The sequence below is a fragment of the Haliotis cracherodii genome, unplaced genomic scaffold, assembly GCF_022045235.1.
Source record: "Haliotis cracherodii isolate W230 unplaced genomic scaffold, xgHalCrac1.p SCAF_24, whole genome shotgun sequence".
Classification (NCBI taxonomy): domain Eukaryota; kingdom Metazoa; phylum Mollusca; class Gastropoda; order Lepetellida; family Haliotidae; genus Haliotis; species Haliotis cracherodii.
In genome coordinates this window covers 8795205-8815730 of record NW_027266280.1, presented here as the reverse complement: position 1 = coordinate 8815730, position 20526 = coordinate 8795205, and the positions used below count along the sequence as shown (strand labels likewise).

The 20526-nt window shown below is 39.5% G+C and overlaps 1 protein-coding gene across 5 annotated transcripts in view; it reads right to left on the bottom strand.

Annotated features, from left to right (window-relative positions):
* Nucleotides 1-20526, bottom strand: part of LOC139472522 (RNA-binding protein Musashi homolog 2-like) — an 89821-nt gene that overhangs the window by 54935 nt on the left and 14360 nt on the right. For all 5 annotated transcript variants that reach the window (XM_071254996.1, XM_071254997.1, XM_071255000.1 and 2 more), the window contains exon 6: nt 10406-10498. In XM_071254996.1, the coding sequence (XP_071111097.1) occupies nt 10406-10498 (93 nt within the window). The remainder of the gene's footprint in view (nt 1-10405; nt 10499-20526) is intronic.

Here is a 20526-nt window from a genome sequence, read left to right as displayed (position 1 = left end):
TGTTTGTCTGTGGGTCTGCGTGATGGGGATAGTTGAAGCCAACCCACTCTTCCTATTGCAATCGAGTAGGCCTACCATTCTACCAGGTTACCAGGCAGTTAATATAAAGAATAAACTTTGCATTTTCACGCAATACAGCAGACACATCTGTTTTCAAAATTCTCTATTTTGAACAATAATACTCACTTTCTAAAATTGTCAAATTTAAAACAAAATGAAGTAATTTCAATTCTTTACTTCACACTTTCTTATTCTTTGATTTCTTTTCCCCAATTCCCCATGGCCCTCAGCACTTGACAGATTGGGAGCACCAAATTTTAATAATACTTCACCAATTGATGAATGTTTCGCAACTTCAAAATTGCCTTTTTGGCTGGATGGCGAAATTGTTAATGTAATACTGTCTTTTCTCAACATTCACAGTGGAGGCGACACATGAGAAATAATTTGCCAGCTCACAATATTCCATTGTTTCACAATGCTGTCCAAACAGCCCGTGCCAAATTGGATGGATAGACAAAATTCATCTTGGACTTGACAAACTCATCTACAAAGACATTTCCCGATTTCCCGAAAAAGACAAACACAATTCAGCTACTGGAGGGCAGCACTGTTGTGTTAGTATGCTGGCCTTCCTCTTGGTGCCCGAATTAACGAACAAACTTGGACTGACAGCATCACCACCTTTATTGACCTCCATGCAGTAGAGCGCTCGGGAGCCAAGATATTGTTCTGGCAAATCCCGAGAGAGAGACCAAAACAACCCTACCATATTAAACTTCCCACCACAGTCAACAAGCCAAGTCCTTTGCTAACAGTGTTTATTCAAAGCTGATCTTTCAATTACTTTCTACCAACTACATTAGAATGATTTTTGTTGTTGCTCATGGCAACGTTAATATTCCTTGCACTGGTGAAACACAATACTGACACTCATTCAAGCATTAGGTTCCACTGACTGAATTCAATATTACACAAAAACATGTACCTGTATATATTGCTCATGGAATATTACAATTGCACAATCGTCCCACCCAAAATGAACCCGTATTTTATTGAGCATTTAATTTGAACGCATCTAATATGGCTTAGGTCCCTGACATCAAAGTCACACTTACTGTTGTATCAGAGTATGGACAAATCCATCAAGGAGGGAGCTTAATCATGGATCTTTTCTGTGACAACACTGTTCCTACATCGCATGACACAAATGGCAGGCGTGTGACAGATTATGATGGATGAATCCCTCTGAGATCTTCTCAAAGCCCAACAGCACATCCCACATTTAGTACCGTTTAAAACCAACAAGAACAAAGGCATATTCATAAGGATTGGATCGGAGGAGACAGTCTCGACATAAAAGTGACAATGTTGTCATGATATCTACTTGTCCTGATGGGGTCAGGGAGTAATATATAGAAAAGGTGAAAGATCTGGATTGAGCTGCTGATATACCAGCCAACACTGATGCAATTTATTTGTCAAAACCTGCTAACAAGACAATTTTGACAACCATAAGACAACTAGGACCACTTGCACAAAGCAGTCTTAGTGCTAACACTAGTTTAGTCTATTTTATAGTATGGGAGTTACGATCACCTTAGCAGTAAGACTATTTAAGTTTATGTTAAAGATTGGGAGTTACGATCATCTCAGAGCCAAGATGGCTTTGAACAAGCGGGCCATGTTAACTGAAATATTCATTTATACTAATAAGGGGTTTCTACACAAACAACTGTTCAGCAAGTCAATGTATAGATGACTATTGTAAAGACACTTAACGATGACTTTGTGGGAAGTCACAGAAAATAGTAACTAATACTGACATAATTCAATGACATTTTTCTACAGAAATCTAATTCTGCAAATGTTCCAGATTAGTGTGCACTGCTCCACTTAAAATGAATACATATTATTAAGTTTCTATGTCTGTTCTCACTGTTGGCATTGCTTGAATGAATATTGTTTTACGGTACACTCAATTGTATTTTGGCAAACCCTGACGAAACAAACCAGTGGTTGACCATCGCCCAACATCCTCAGAGTACAAAGACACACAAGCCAGCAGGGCACGTACATATTAAAACCATTCCTTCCCCATATTAATCAACACTATGACAAAAATATGAGTACTGTGGATCTATTCCGCTCTGGAATCCCTACAGGGTGGGTTAAGATGGAGATGAATGCAAAATAAAGCACTCTCGTACATGCAGAGAACTTCAGCAATTGACCGAGTGAACCTGATCTACTCCCACAATGCACCTCTCAGCCAACTGCCACGTCAATTACTGCTATTCCCAGAAATGCTGTCATTACGGGAACATCATAAATAACCTTCCACACAGATAGCATCTCGTTTTTATCCTCATTGTTTGAACGTATTTTTTACCAAGGGAATTTGTAAACAATACTACCTTGCAGATTACTTAGCATAACCCCGGTTACACTTCCACCACCTCAGGGGTATATACCAGGCAAAACAAGCATTACGAACACGTGTGCACGGGAAGATGGACAGTTTTGTGTTTAATGTGATCACCTCAAGACCTGGTAGGCGAGACACATGATTTTTGTTTTGTTTGTTTGTTGTTTAACGCCACAGTCAGCATTTTCCAGCTCTATGGCGCAGCCTACAAATAATCGAGTTTGGACTAGACAATCCAGAGGTCAATACTGTCAACAGCTATCCACGTCATCGGGGTACAACGCACATTTTACCAAGTCATCAACCTAGATCACCAGATTCTTATGGGGACAAATTTCAACCCAGAATCCCCAGAGGGTGTAAGACGTGTGATGCTTCTCTTTTGATATCTTAGTCGCAAAGAGGCCAAAAACTATCCTCTTTTGACAAGTTAGATATCAAGATAAAAATAAGTTTTAAGGTATGTTAAATCTTATTTTACTATGGGTGAGCAAGTATGGCTATAACATATTCTGAAATGAAAATTCTGCTTCAATTAACTCCATACTTTATCAATTTCGTATTTGATAAGAAGTGGAATGGCACAACAAAAAGTACGAAGGAATCTGTCAGTTGTTTTTACCACAACAAACGTCTCTTCTGTCAAACCAAACATTTTAACATTTAATGTGGAACTGTTTGGTTGAACAGAACACATAGCAATAAATAAATACTTTCTTGGATGCTCGAGAATAGATGTGTCACTGTGAAGTTTTGCATTGATCTAGGACAAGAACTTGTGTGGGTTTCTCGAGAACTAGACGGAGACGTACAACCTCTGTCACAACAAGCAGACAAAAACCAAATAACCAGGCACTTCAAGGAACATGTTCCAATCTTATCTCATACCTCACAAATTTATGCAACTAATTTCTCCTCCAAAACTGAAGTGCTCCAATCATTGCTACCAGTAACAGGACGACAATATTCAATATGTTTTCTACCGTCGCGTATAAAAACTTGCCACCTCTTTCCTGCGGAGGTAATTGAATGACAAGTGTGGGTTCTAAATGACTGCAAGTAACATGGCGGAATATCTACTAGACATCCCCTGCAAGCTGACAGGAATTAGCTCAAATCATATACATTGCTTTTATTTGAAAACAAATGAATGCACGTCTAATCAAGCAGTATTTCTATGCCACTTATTGCGATGTAGTTATCATGGTGTAATAGGGACATGACATCAGGCCAATAACCCTCAAAGGATCTCCTATTTATTGTCTCTGCAAACGTTAAACAGGCCTCGCACTCGCACTCAATCAGTGCTTAGGTGGCTTCCCATCTCCCTGCCTCATATCAAAATCATCTTTTTTAATGCCTCCAAATTTATTCAATGTCAACATTGACTGTAACTTGCCTGAAACCTTTAAACCTAACTTAACTGTATCCCCAATTTTCTGTTCACTTCAATTATGAGCTCCATTTCTTGATTATGTTTCGAATATGGTTCCTTAAACGGAATGCTAACTGAGAAATTTAGCATATGTAAATTGGACACATTGTCAAGTAATTCTCAGATCCTAAGGAATCATCCCTGTGTTGATGAACAGTATTGCAAGGCCATTTCAGACGCATCCTTCGTGGGACATAGCCTCTATGTTTCCACCCTGTGTGCTCAAGGACAGGATATTGATCAACTACAAAGAATCCTGATCATTAATGAATATTCTGAAAGGGAAGAACAGCTGCCTCAAACTAAAATATAGAAGCGCTCACAGAGAGCCACAGCACTACAACTGTGCGGAGCTCTAGACAGATGGGCCTTGCAGCTCCCATGGGGCACAATTCAAAACTTCGCCAGAATCAAGAAAAACAAACGTTGGCTGCAATATCATAATCATCTAAAATCCATAGTCAATGATGCATTAGTAGTTAACAGGCATAATAATTTCCTCTATTCGTTAATTTATTTTTAGGCACAATAACAAAGCATATGCAAGAGTCAAGACTGCTTAAGAATTTTATCGCAAAATAAATTTCTTTTTCGTTGATCTTTTTTTTTTTTTCACATGAAACAAGATATACACAAGGTCAAGATGGCATTGAGTTTTCTCTTATTATTTTCACACAAAGGGTTGAATAAATGAGTTTTTTGGGAACATAACAAGTTTCATGAAAGAGGGTCAAGATGTCATTTGTAAAGTGTCTTTGTAAATTATTCACAACATCTCAAGTGCTGTGATTCATCTCCTGTGTGAATTTCAGACAAACACCATGTAGACATCAATGTCACGGAGCCTCACACAATACAGTAGCATACAGGCACATCTACATGTTAACTGACTGCCCCGGGCAATTCACTGCATGGAGCTTGATAAACTGGGGTCAGGGTGAAACTAGAGATAGATTATGATAAAGAGGCAGTTTGCATCCCGCCATAAAGCAACAACATGAAACGGGGACAAAAATTTATGATGACAAATGTGACCCTTGTGGGGTGGTGTCCCAGTGTTAGCCCTTTACAAGGTGGTGGGATAACCCTCTCTGTGCCCATTCATGCCTAACTCACAAACCTCATTACTTCATGGTCCATGTTCAAGCTCTACACTTTATCAGCTTCCATATTTACCAGTGTAGCAAGTATGTCAGAATATGGGCCTTGTTCAACCTTAACATTTTTTTCTCAAAGATCACAAGGGGTAATTTCGGTGGCATTTTAGTCCTATTTCCTGCCTGCTCTGCCATACTTCCCCGGTTATAATGGTTTAACTGCTGCCGCAGATCACGTTTCCGTGGTGACACCCGATATGAGTGAGAATATAGACTATAGGTATTGGTGTGTCGCGGCGCACACTCCTCCCAGCCTGCACTTCCCTGACCTAGCCACTGCCTTGTGTATTAACAGCCGTATTCACCGGCCCTTATCACACACCGGTATTAATAACATGTACAAACATACCTTCACTTGCACTATATCTTAGCCTGACAATCAGCCCTTTATTGTTCAATCTGAATTTAGCCAACTTTAAGAATGTGATCATGAAGCGCCAATGACGCATGGGCACCTTAGATTGGCAAAAACTACTGGAATTGAACAAGCATCTTTTTCCAAGGTGTTTTTTGGCTGCCTACTTTGAAGAAAGTTCAGCAACTCTCCTTCCAGCTAACTATCCCCACATTGTACTGAATAATTGATAGCTTGAAATTTGAAACTTATTTACTGGTGAAGTATTGCCGGAGGCCTTGTTCTCACTGCAATGACCTTATGTGCAACGTTCATACTAAAGTCTTGATTACTTTTTATAGTCAAGCAAATTCTCACTTTAAAGTGCTCTTCAAGTTGAAACATGTGGTTTGCTTAATATAATAGCAAAATGCTACCAACCCATTTGTGTTTTCACTAGAAAAGAACAGTTGTATTGTACATAACGCCCTCATGGGGCAGTGTACATGTGTCATACAAGCTTCATCATTCTCTATCTACTAACACTTGTCCACACGTCTAAACACCAGGCGATCAGTATCCACAAGCAAATAAGTCTAAGCAGCAATTTCCATTCAAAAATATTTTCCTTTCAGTTTGATATTGGAACAATCTATGTCCATTCTTTCCACATGAGGACAATTAGTGCTGTGATTCCAGGTGGGCGCCCTCAGCCTCACCCCTCCCAGTAGCCTTCGGACATGCCTGTCTCCCCCCACACCACAGCCTGCCTACAGACAAGCCCCTCCCCAATCCCGCGCCCCTGCCCCTCCTGTTATCACCTCACACCCATAATCTGGCCACAACCCTACAGAGCAGTACCTCCCAAAATTTCGCCTATTGACACAATATAGTCAAAGCAATATTTGTATTTGTATTGTGAATATCAATGTTTTTAATTAGTCATGTTTTTGTTTTGTACCATGCCCCCTGTGGGTGTTTATGTACAATAAATCTTCTTCTTCTTCTATATCCTTCCCTTCTAACACTGAAAATCTGACTACCCTCAACCTATAATATAGTTTCCAAGTAACATACAGATTTCCTGAGAACCAATTCCCCTAGAGACAATGGACTGGAAGAGCTGTTCTGTCAGTGTCAACACTCCCGACAGGTCTCTTCATGTCCACGGAAACATCCTCCCCTCTGGCAAAGAAACAATCACGGACACTTGCTGGTTGATCACTTGAAGGAACATCTAACCCTCAGCCACTGCAGTCGGCACATCACAAGCCTGGGGTCTACTGGTCATCACCAGCTAATCAGCCCACTTCAGGAGACAAGGGCCCTAGCCTCAGTCCCTTGTCCACCAAAGGACTATCACAAATGTATTGTACAAAATACTTCACAACACCACAAAGGTCTTATTTCAATGACAATCAGAGCAATAAATTTAATCTATTTTCAGCATATTTTCATTATCACAAGAATCGCAGTTACTGCATCTTTAAAAGGAAACATTCATTTATATGATTACCACCAGTAAACCTTCCAAAATTTTATCATTAAAAAATAATCTAAAATAATGACTTTTCAGAGTCAGTGGATTTGGAGAATGTGTTTTAACAAGAAGTGCTCATTTCTGTATAAACTAATGCACATTTTGCTCGTCAAATTAGAAAATTCGTTTGAGAAAAAACAACATCCTCTGAATGGGGCAAATCCCTCGATGGCGTCACTTGATTGGCTGTCCATGATGGCAGTGGCGGGAGCACACCACAGTGCACAACTGCAACCCCTACCTCCGCTGATAATGACGGAAGACAGAAGAGCGAACATGGGCTCACATGAAAGGACAACAAAATGAGTCCAAGATGGCCACCATGTTGGGAGTTTCATCTCCTGAGCTGGCCCAGGCGACCATGTTTGAAGTGGTTGCCCCCTGCAGTGACCCAACAACATTCAATCTGGGCATCCAATGATGGCCAAATTAAATCGCAGCCCGAATTCATCACAAGTCTTGGAGTCTGATTGAGCATAGAGGAGGGTTGGAAATCAGGCAATTCAAGAAGAACTCTCACCAAATGTGCCATCAAGTCGAAACTGAATGATCAGCGAAGGCTCATGGGACAGGCAAACTGAAGGGAGTGCTTCCACACTAATCAGGTCAGTGACAAAAACACGAGATGTCCTGGCTGGTTAAAATGAGCAAGATGGCTATACAAGTAACATTCTCAAATGTGCTGAAGTCAGCTTTCTTGACGATTATTTAACCGAAAAATTTGCAAATACTGGAAAATTATTTCATTTAGGTGGCTGCTTGGTGACTTAGCTTCAAGAATACGACTTCATTCAGAAACCTTTTTAATCATTTTATCTCTTCGGAAAAACCACAGTGTTCCTGTTTCCTGATAGACACTGTGATTGATGTGCATATCGCAGCACAGATGGCTAACGTCTTCAAGTCACAAAAAATTATGCTACTTCTACTACAGATAAATCTACTTTCTTTCATGACAATTTATTCCCCGTGTCTTCATCAGGCACAGCGAAATTCAATCTTTCCGTCCAAGTATCGTAGCTGACAAAACAAAACTATCGCGAGCCACACGGAAATGGACACTTGTAATAAAGAGTGTAAATACAAAGGGAGATAACTCAACAATGACGGGTCAATCAGACTCTTAGATCAGCTTCAGAGGCAGCTATGATTGAAGAAAAGCAATATAGGTATTGACTAGTTCCAGGGTATTATATCATACTTGTATAAGCACACCAGGACCTACAGTGCAGGAGAACCACTGCAATAAAAACTTGGAGGACAAACCGCCAGATCACAGCAAACATGTCCGTCAAATATTGCACTATCACATAACTGTTTCACCAACGAATACGACAAGGCTAAATTGTTTTATCAGGAATTCCCAAACTGAGTTTTAAGTTTGCATGAGCAAGATTGCCTTCCTTTGACTGGCTGTATGGGGCACCGCGCCGAGTCAATCCCATATCAAGGGGAACATCTAGCGAGAACTGTAGTATCAAGAATTTCACGAGCTACCAGGTTTTTGCTGCTCTACAGAAATCGGAATAATTGCATTTATTGATTCAATGGAAAATGCAGTGAATCAAATCCACTCTTGGGTTTCCAGGCTGATCCGCTTCTATTTATACCACAGGAGGAGAAGATGAAAATTAACTTTTCCTCAGTAAATAATAATTGAATTCAACTCTCATTCAGCTCAATTGATTTTACTTCACTGGTGCTAGTGCAATGGTAGTTTTAAACATCTGAAACTGTTGGTAAATTACTCGAAAGTTGACCTGAATGAAATTTAACATTTTTGTAGCCAAAATAAATTAAATTATCCCGCAATTGAACTCAGTTGTTGATTTATGGTATGTCTAAATGTCAGTGTTAATCCACAGAGAACTGTCACTCTCGGAGGTTAAAACAGGGGACAAATTGAATTGGAATTGTAGTCTTCCTGGCTGGCCTGGTGGTGATGCACTGGTTACAATTCACCAGATTAGCTCTTCAATAAGATGTCTAATTTAGTAGAGTGACTAGTTTTGCCTCACATGCACTCTGCAGCACTCTGTGTAAGCAAAGTAGAGTTAATTGAGAGAAGTCCCTAATAACTGTAGAACATTACCCAGTTTGGGGGAGATACCCAGTTGGCAGCCCCTGGCCTGATCCGAATAACTGAATTTTATCTCTTTCAATTTAGATGCAAAATGGCTGTCCGTGAGTAAATAAGCTACTTTCCTGAAACAAATTGGCATGACTGGGACTAGAAGTGTCCCTTCTGTTTGAAAATCCCACAATGATGACAATTATAAAATAAACGTCCAAAATTCACCATATGTGAGAGGCAAACTCTACCCAATCAAATTTTGTTAACATAATATCTTTTAATAATTAGAAAAATCAACTTCAACTGAGTGTGTTATTTGAAACTCAAAGCCATACACTTCTCTGGGCACAGCTAATGAATTTGAGCTTCTTACAGTAAGGCACTGTTCTCACACAAAACAAGAGCAGTCATGCCCTGCCAGTATCCTGAACACACAATGCAACCTCTGTATTTTGTCTACCAAATAGGGCAAAAAGATGGCCGACACAATAAACTATTTTCCCTAAGACTGACAATAAATGAAACTAAATTTTCTGACTGGAGATTCATGAAGTTATCAACTCATGCAATCAGTATCTTGTACACGCGTTGGACCCAAAAAATTACTTCATATATTTACCACCACCAAGATGTTTCCCCTTCATAACGCAAGTCAAAATACTACTTTCCTACTGCTCCTCACAATAAGTGTGATGACGTAAGTTTACAAACCAGTGAATGGCTTGCTTCACTTCTCACCATCTATTGATTTTTTTTTTTAGGGTCGGGCTTATCATGCTTTGTGTCAATTAATCACAACTTTCAAGGCCAGAGGTAGCCTATCGTTAAAACATGCAGTTGGGTTGTGTTACCTTGCGTGACTGCATTACCTTTAATCAGCAACTAACAATCACCTGTGTTACCATAAATAAAACAAGCCCAGATGGCAGGACCTGCACAAGCTTACACTGATGTTAGTCTCAAGGAAAATATTTACATGACCACAATTAAATGCTGTTTCGAAATTAGTATTTTTATTATTCATGATTTGAGGAAAACATTTTTAGATAAAACTTAATAATTATTGGGGAATAAAAAAAGATCTTACTGGCATTTCACTACAGATTTTAAGATACCTAAATCCTAATTCAAATCCCTACATTTCACAATTCTATTCTAATTATTTGGGGAAGATAGGTAAGCCTTTATTACCCAGTACAAATAACCAAAAGAAAACTAATCACAAATGACAAAATAAAATTGTACACTCTCGTCCCCGATCTGCGTATGTTATTGAAACATTGGGTTTTTTATGGTATATATACATCATATTATCAAACGAACATAGTTGATAGGACAGTAGCATCAGGATGGCAGAAAAAGAGCCCGCTGTGATCAGCCGATGTGGAGGAACATTCATCACTGTCTCCAGAATTAACACGCTACTTCTGTACTCACATCGCCATATTTGGAGAAGTAGTTCTTGACATCTTCGATTGTCGTTGAGGCGGATAAACCTCCCACGAATATCTTCTTGGTTCTAGTCACCATCTGAAGTAAAAGAATAGATCCATTAGTGACCAATTAGTACCGCATCAAGAGCATCATGGGAGAAGGGCCATAGTGGGTTGGAACCGTACATCACTATCCGACATTCATTTCTCACTCCAAAATATTTTCATTTCTTATCATTCTTCCTGAATTATTTTTTTAATCAGCTACACATTATATGCCAGGTATTTATCTAGACCTGATCAGAGGCCGATGTTCGGTCCCTAATTCTCAGCAAACAAAAACTGAACTTTCCAAATTGGAAATATAATTTCCTAATTCATGTTAATAAGGTTGTAGCTTGTACCAACAGAGAGGAAGAGGCTTACATTGGAGTGCTACATTACTGAAATTAATGCAAATTTAAAAAAACTCAAAATTTACGAATTTACTAACAAAATAACAATGTTTTCCCAATTGGCCTCAAACAGTTTTAGTTTGGAATGAGACATTCCCAGCATAACACCACACGACTGTTGCTAAATAAAACTAAAATGATGTTCAAAGTAATTCTTTTTTTACTTCTCTGCGTAAGGTTTTTATGGCTGTTCTGAAGATGACATGGCAATATTTTTATATTCTTATTAAAGGATTTTGTTAAATTTGTTCTGCCTGACTGATGTTAAAGGTAAAACTTAATACACAAATACTTCATGCATAAAAATTTAGTATTCAAACATTGCAGCTATGGCCATTGCACATAGTGAAAGTATTGATGACTCTTTCAGGGGTCATCTAGTTACCCTACCCACAATATCACTCTGAGTCAATCGTGCCTCTACATATGAATGAGGTGTGCCTTGGCTTTTCTCTTCCAGAAACAACCAAATCGACAGATTGTAGTTCACAGGAGAACCGACAGCAGATCAAATTCCGATTAGAAAGAAAGTCATTTTAAGATTTAATGGCTTGTCTTTTATCAGTTCATTCCTCGACACCTAACAGTGATACACAGCTGCACAAGTGGTGAAGTAGAAGACGAACATTTTCTACAATGGTATCTCCTGTATCAATCCTTCCGATCTTGCCAACAATCATCGCTCAAAAGCTTAAATTCACATCTCAAAACAATGTTTTCATTTCTGTTCCTGCTGCTAAAGTGTTTCAAATGTCGTACACCAAATGTTTATTTCAAGATCATCGGCATAATCTACAATTACACACATTACCAGATTAGAAAACACTCCATGTATCTCCACATACCTCCAACTTGTTTATACATGAACTGATTATGTCTAGTTTGGTATCAATATATAATGTATAATTGGACCAAATATACATTACATAAACTACATACCATGTCCCAAGAGGACATTCTGTACAATAAACTCCTACCCTACCCTACCCTACCCACAGCTAACCTATCTTCCAGCTCGAGGAACATTGCTTTCCCAGCTTGTTTACAAGACAGTTTTCGAATCAAATTCATCTCAGCATTAATATGTTATATAACTCCACGACTGAAGCAGAAAGACATTTAACAATTGACACGCATTCTGTAGAAGCATTTGATGACAAATGATAGCAACATTCCCTGATTGACTATACAAACCATTTGGCATCAAAATATACAAACATAATTCAGGTTTGGGGCTATTATCTGGTTGATGAAGGAGCCCAAGATAAGGAGAAGCTTGTTTCAGGATTAAAATATTCCAATCTGTTATTGTGAGAAATAAATTGCACAAAAAACTGACATTGCGATACATCACGTCCTGTAAAATGCAGTATGCTGGGGGAAAAGTGTCAACCTGATTTCAGCCTCTCTCCTATTTTAACAACTATCAAAAGCTACTTTTTCTACATATGATATTCCGACTTGAATTACACCGCATACAATTCATTTCTCACACATTTAACACTGACACAAAATCAATCCTGACAGTGAAGCATTACTCTGTTGTTTGTAGAAATACTACCATTTAGTTAGATCCGCACAGAGAAGGAGAATTCTAGACAAGTCCGCGTTCAGTCCTTATCAATGCTTGAACCACCAACCTCCTCAATTATGTAAATCACCAATGTGAGGAACATTCATCTTAGCAAGCGTGATTGAATTCCGATCTATCAATCCGAGCTAGGATAACTTTAACTGCCTGACAAAGGTAGCTCTCCACGGCCTAAGACCGACCTAGCCTTTAACAACACATCACTACTGTCTTTGATGAAGCGAGAAAAATGCAATTTTTAAACTTTTCTCACCTGAGGTTTAGCTGACCCCACCCACATTGCGCACTTCTCGTGGTTTTGAATCAGACTGAAATGTCTATCCCAGTGTATCCCACTGCTACCACCACATTATTGGAAAATGCTGGGCCTTTTGTAATGCAGAGAAAGGCATCACCTTGGCAACCCCTATGCATACACAAAACCCGTTCATCTACGCAGCTCAACATAGCCGGCCGATCAAACAGTGAACAAAAGAAAGGTATATACATTGTATAGAAGGCCCTTCGTGCCTATTCAGACTTGTGTCGCAGCAAACTTTCCCACCTTCAGTATAAAAGAGCTCAGCAAGGGCGGGCAAACACTGCCAACTGTGACCTGATTTGAGGTGCATTTGAGACATTTATACTTCATATTCCGTGTAAAGACTCTTTTGTTTACTGTCTCGCAGTTGCACCTGGCAACCTGGAAACCCCCTCCCTCCCCCCACCCTCACCCTCACCCAACCAATACACAAATAACTACCCAAGTCAATATCCATGTATCCATCATCAAATCTACCTCTGAATATTGCATCCCCTTAAACCACTGCCGGCCTAGCCATAAATGACACATCTCCGGTCTGTACTATAAAACAGAGCTGGAGACATTCACTTGCTCCCCATCTCCAGCCACTCCCCCTATCGTCTCTCGAAGCACCTAATCATCATTATGTTAATATGAAATCTGTGTTTTACTGTCAGGGTCCTACAAACCAGCTGCCATGTCAAATCCACGTTATTTCCCGATACGCCTCATTAATGCATCTCTGTCAGATCTAATATTAATACACCTTGTTTAGAATACAATTCATGCACTTTTATTGTTTGGAAAATGGATTTTTTCCCTAATATTATCTGAATACGGTTGCAGTGTTCTGTTAACAGAAGGGTATTGTTACATTAGTGGGGAGTTTTGTTTGAAGCCTGGCTAATGGTGGATGATACTATACATATCACAAAACCTAGGTCACGATACGATATGTATCGCCCTACACATATTTACGTCAAATCATGTGGAAACTTCTCGACTATAAATATTTCAGAGCAGGTTCCCAAGGAAAAGCAAGCTGTAGACACATGTTCGTAGCAGCTCTTGATCTTGAAAAGATAACTACAATACATTTTGCAATATTTGACTGTTAAAAACGCTCATTAACTGGGACGTCATTAACGGAGCAGCCAGTAACTTATTTTAGAAAGTGTATTGTCTTGTTTTGATACAGCAAAAACGTATCGTGTATCCTATCGAAAACTCACAATGCACTGGTGAAAGGGAAGAGGTGCAAGAGAGTTGGACATCTTGAGGGAATATCAGTCAGTGCAAAAACAGTGGATACGAGAGAGTATGAGAGTACAGGATATGAGAGAGTGAAAGTACAGTAAGAGTGAGTGAGTGAGTTGGGTTTAACGCCGCTTTTAACAGTATTCCAGTTATATCACAGCGTGTCAGCTTAATGTGGGAGGATAGCCTGAAGTGATGCAGGTCTTAGAGGTTTACCACTTCGATGAAACACAAGGATGGGTATGGTGCTGACAAACCTAGAAACATAATCAGGGATTCGAACCCACAATTATAAGTTTATCGCATGCCAAGGGATGCAACTCTGCACAGCTAATCACAGCGCCTTAGACGACTGGGCCACCCATGCTCCCACAGTAAGTATGAGAGAAGTTTATTGACATAATAATCTCTTCTGCAGTAGCCAATCAAGCGACCACTGAGTGAAGAAGAAGACAGTCACACCTCCTGCAACACTCCACGTCTCCAAAGCCCAGATCAATTCACATTTCAGCCGTATTGAATATCAAAGAACATAAACAAAACCTTGCACAAAAGAACAAACAGTTATATGCAGTAAACTGACGCTCTCCAGGAAGATAGCAAAGAGGGTTTTCTTGTTCAATATTCGGAAGGTTGGAGTATTTTCAGCTCTGTAGTAGCAGCTCCTTTGAATAATTGATCAGCACAAGGCGTTACATTCTTAAACTATATCCAATATGAAACAGCAAATCAAGTCCCAGGGGAAATCTAGAGCACACCAGTCCTCAACGATACATTTTGCTTTCGCAGTGTTCCTTTACAACAAGACAACCCATCTTTCATCATTCCATGGTCACATTACTTTTGTTGAATTGAGTTAGTTGAAAAAAACTGATGATAATTTCTCTGACAGTGTGGTTTGTCTCAATCAGTGTTAGAAATAAAAGCTGTAGGGCTTTGTCATAGCTCTACTCATGAAAACAGTTCCGGAACATCCAAATATACAGTTATGAGCTTAAAAACAACACATACTGCTCTTTCGAAAAAAAGGAACATGAATACATCTGTCAGTTATAACCAGATAATGCAAGTTTTCATGCAGGGTGATCCTGTATTACTTAAAATATCATGAAAGTGACGACTACATTAGTCGGAGACACCTCCTCCCACAGATGCTGATGTTTCATAACTGTTTCCCATCAAGCACAGCTAATAGTGACACAGTGTCAATGCTGATATCTTGTCTCATACATCAAGCATGTACTGTTTCCCTAGCCAAGTACTACTGTTGTGATGACTGACTCCAACACTGACTGGGAGCAGGACCTGGTTAGTATCATGGAGTGAAGGATGTCCCTGACGACTACTATGACCTGACCATCATACAGGTCTTCATATCATACAGTTCTGCCCATCATACAGTTCTTGGACCTCAATCTGCCCATCATACAGTTCTTGGACCTCAATCTGCCCATCATACAGTTCCTTGGACCTCAATCTGCCTAACATACAGTTCTCAGAACTTTCCGTAATCATCTCACCAATCACAGTCCTACTCCGCAATACATTGATATCATGGTAAACAATTATTACCATATACTACTCACCATTTGCTAAGAACCAAAGATAGCACTTAAGGTGTGGTCCTTAGCAAATGATAGACACTGACATACTGCACTTTTCCAGGCATCTCTGCTACAAATGGCCTACCACAACAGTTTCGATTCACGATTTATGATACTATGTGTTCAGAACAAAAGACACAAATTTAAGACAGAAACCATCTAACAAAGGACTGACGCATTCTCAGCAATGTCATATCCAGGTATATGAGCATGTTATCTTTCCCTTGTGACCTTGAACCAGCCATAAACCATCTCGTTAACAGCCTCGCAATTCTTCAGTGATACACAAAGGCTTAATTAGAGCCGTGGTGTGAGATCCAACACATGACCCTGTTAATTACAATAGAGGCCATATCTTGGTATGGCAGCCATAACAGCCAATCAGAACCCTGCTGCTATGTGCTGTAGGCTGTATAGGCAGGTAATACAGCAAGTGGTGTGGTATAACATGCATACTGTCTATCCTATGCAAGTCAAGTATACACAATAGTGTCATTTTTTCGTTGTAACTGTGTTTCTATTATGTTCTATGTTTATCTAGTTTTCCTCATGTTAACACTCAATAAGCAATATTTCAGCTGTTGGGTACGGCTTGAAAATAACCAGACAAACTGTTGATTGATAGTATGAGCAACTGTCCACATCCTCAGAGTACGATGACCTCATCAACCAAATCACGAAGCCTGACCACTTGATCCATTTGGTCACTTCTAACAACCAGTTTAGTTGTGGAATCAATTCTAATACAGAACCCACATATTTTTTTCTTCATTTGTGTTGTCCAGAAAGTTTTCGTAAGTTTTACTTGGATATAATGGAACTTGAGCAGATAGTATATGAATTATTCATGGAGGACAAAGTATTCCTTCATTGAATAGATATCTAATCTGTCCCCATTATGCAAAGGGAAATATGTCAAACTAGAGATATTAATGACAATATAATGAACATCATTTTCTGAGTTTGAACAAGATTTTTCACTCTAGAAATAAAAAGAATAATTTAAAGGAATAATTTCTTAGCTGCTGTTGATACCTAAATCAATGAGTGATAAAAATGGAAATCATTTCGATTTTTCAAATGCAAGTTTTAATTTCCCGACAGCCAATATCAACTGATTGATTGGGGGATGTTTTGTTGGCAGCAACAGCCCTCGTTGGTAGCAGTATTGTTACAAATCAAAACTGCCCGGCAAATAAACCTTCATATTCCACCAGGCAATACACCAAGCACAATTGCATTCCAGTTGCATAATGCAGGCACCGTATCTGCCGGCAACATTATACAGGTTATATATTGAATCTGCGGAAAGTGTCACTTTGGGACTAAATTTGATTGGTTGTGCCACACGATAGCAACAGCCACACATTGCATCTCCATGCCACTGATATCAGAGAAAAAAATAATTAAGGGGATTTTTCACGGGCTGCAAGTGCCACAGCCACATCGCAATGAAATGAAATGAAGAATTTGACAAGGATGTCAGCAATTGATATCTGAAATATTTTCTGTCCAAGAAAGAAAAGCTATGGTTCTCCATCATAAGTTTCTCTTGAGGGGAATCTCTTTTTCTGAAGTATGCTGAGGAGATGATATGATTTCACCGATATGTGGAAACCAACACTTCGGAGAGGTTTTTCTCTGGTTTTAATTAGAATTATTACGATCCTTAACCCTCACAAAATACATCCTTTCACAACAAGCTGTCTGAAGTATCAGGAACAAAAACAAAATAGTTTTTTCAAAGCAAAAACTGCTGTACATCAGCTTTCTGAAACAACATGTTCCTTACAACTATCTGCAAGTTATCAACTGTCGGTTTCCATGGGTATCAGCTCCCATGAGATTAACTTGACAACTACTTCCAACCTCTACCCCATGGGACACCAACAGTGATGTCGCTTGTCACTATAATTAGTTGTACAGCTAACCCCACACCTGGACTGTGTCACCTCAAGGCCCATTTCTCAAGTCTCTCCATTCTTAAATAAATCCTTTTTTTAAATTCCAAAAAAATCAACTTAGAACAATAATATCTAAGACAGTTCATTAAGCAAACCCAGGCCACAACATCAAAATGATTCCTGAGACAATACATCAAAAAGTTTTTCCAAAAGGTATTCTTTCATGAAAATTCCAAATGCAATAATGTACTACTTGCAGAAAAAGCATAAATCTCGCCACCTCAAATTTGTCAATAATAACAAAAGACTGATAATTTACTTCTGTTACAACCAGCAGCACCATAAGCCCCATTCAAACCCACCGTAAGCCCCATTCAAAACCCCAGTCCAGTCTATAGCTACAACCATTCTTCAGATTCTATCTTCATCCTCTGAACAAACCAACTCAAAAAATGCTGCAAAACCAGACCTAACTAACACGATTACACAAGTGTGCATATCCATAGTAAGTATTCTTTAATACACAAAGACAATAAACTGCTGCTAATGTTTTGCCACCTTGCCATTCCAGAGAATAAAAGTCCCATTTTTAACCCTCAACAAGATACAGAGCATCCAACCTAGCTTAGGAATGGCATTCCCCATTAACCCTTGATGTTCATCGCTGCTCTGGGCGGTGACATTAACCCTTTCTATCCAGATGGGGAAATTCCTGGAGTTCAGAAAGTGTTATATACAGTAATTAGTCTCAGCTTGTCTCAGACGATCAGTATGATAAGGGGAGAGTTCATTGAGCTATACTGTGTACCACAAGCTGACAGTCAATTAACGCATGCTAATGTACTCATTAAAAACAGTTATCACCCACATTGTGTTTATGGGGTGGAGTATGTGACACATTGTTATATACAAATACAGGGTGTGCACTTTCCCACAATCACTACCCTAAAGTGGTTGATTCCAACAGCCTTACTGAAAACAGTATCTCCAATTTCACGTTTTCCAACCCTTGGAGAAAGGCTTACACCCTGTCCAGAGATACATAAACTACTCAACATTTGATAAGGATATGAGATATTTCATATGGTACGTTTCATACTGTGACATAATATGGTAATAACTTATTGAACTGTGTATTTATGTTGTTGGTTGTGTTAGTTGGTTGTTTAACGCAGCACTCAGCAGTATTCCAGCTTTATGACGGCGGTCTGTAAATAATCGAGTCTGGACCAGACAATCCAGTGATTAATATCATGAGCATCGATCCTTGCAATTGGGATCGATGACATGCATCAACCAAGTCGGCGAGCCTGAACACACAATCCTGTTAGTCGCCTCTTACGACAATCGTAGTCACCTTTTACTGCAAGCACTGTGTATGAATGAAGCAGCCCATGCTTCCATATCGGATACTATTTGTATGACTACATATCGCAGCAACCTGTCACCAAGACACTCCCTGTCCCAAAAGTTAAATAGTATATGTACCACCAAAACACTCATGACCAACCATTCTCTGACCTAGGGACAAGCATTCAAGTAACACTTCCACGACAATTCTTCAACATGTCCCCCCCCCCCCCCCCTGCAGCTATACCTCATCACTCCATGAACCACAGGCTAGTACAATTACAAGATTGGCACAATGCCAGCTATATAACCAGTCATTAACTAGCGACATTAATTAACATCCCTTCCCATGCCTACCTGGCTGGGACCCTAGATAAACATATTCCAAACACCAGGTGCCGGACACTAGGCCACGGCATTCCTCCATACCTAACACTTCTATTGTGGTTAATACAAAGAAAATTGAGCTCCGTTTTTTCAACAGATTTACAACCTCTCTTATCAGAAACTGTCAGCCCAGGTGATAAACTGCTGCACATGCCAATAAGACAAAAATACATTCCCCTCCCCCTCCCAATATTAAATTAGCATTATCTCGAGTGATTGAGTAATCTTGAGGATATTTTATGCTTCAGGATAATAGTAACAAATCTGCTGTTACTGGGATCAATTAGAACATCAGGATTCATCAAACTAATAGCAGAATATTGAACTTTGAATTTGACATTCATGTCCAATAACGTGGAAAACAATACATGTATCTTGCTGACAGGCATACGTCCGTATTCCATCCTCTCACGAGACATGCTCACATTAAAGTCAGTCAAGCGGCACCATCACTCCAGGGCCCTGTTGCTTTATAATGAGAAACTGACAAGTCAACCACGATTTGAAATCCTCAAAGACCCAAAGAGACAGACTACTTTGTTTTAATTGACAGCTGCTCGTCATATGACAATTCTATGTTGGGTGTGGCTTAACTTAGCCACAAGCCATTTTGTTGTTAGGGAGATGGCAAAACCCAGATGTTACTGTCAGTACAACTAACTGGAACATCAGCCATATCAAAACCACCAATTAATTTGTTTACAAGTCATAAACCTATAAAAAGCTTCAGGTGTTAAGAGACTCTTTGTCTGATGTTTGCCATGAAAGTATTGTGAACTAATCCCAGCCGTCTAAACAGGGGCATGTTTTCTAAACACAATAAAGCAGAGAATATCCCACACAGATGAAATGATAACGGCAATATCAACACAGGCACCTCCTAAGGTGGACGCCCTTATATTATGGACTAGTCACAGTTACCTCCCTTAGATTTCAAGTGTAATTCATTTCAATTCTGAATGAATATCTAGTTCTTGAACTAACGCATTAACAGACTTTCTACTCTATCCAATATCACATCACACAATCATGGGAGCAAGAATGTTAATCCGTCAGGCAATAAAAGCTTCATTTGCGAGTCTTGTTGCACATGTTTAGATGCATCATGTGACACCCGGCTGTACTCGATGACACACTATTCAGATAAAACCAGGTACATTTTCAGCTTCACCAAGCATGTCCGCCAACAGTCCGCTAGCCCCAAACAGAGCACAAAATAGCTGATGGCTGATAAAGATTCCTAATCAGGGCCTCTGAGAATGATCGCTCAGCCCTTTCACTACAAGTGTATCAA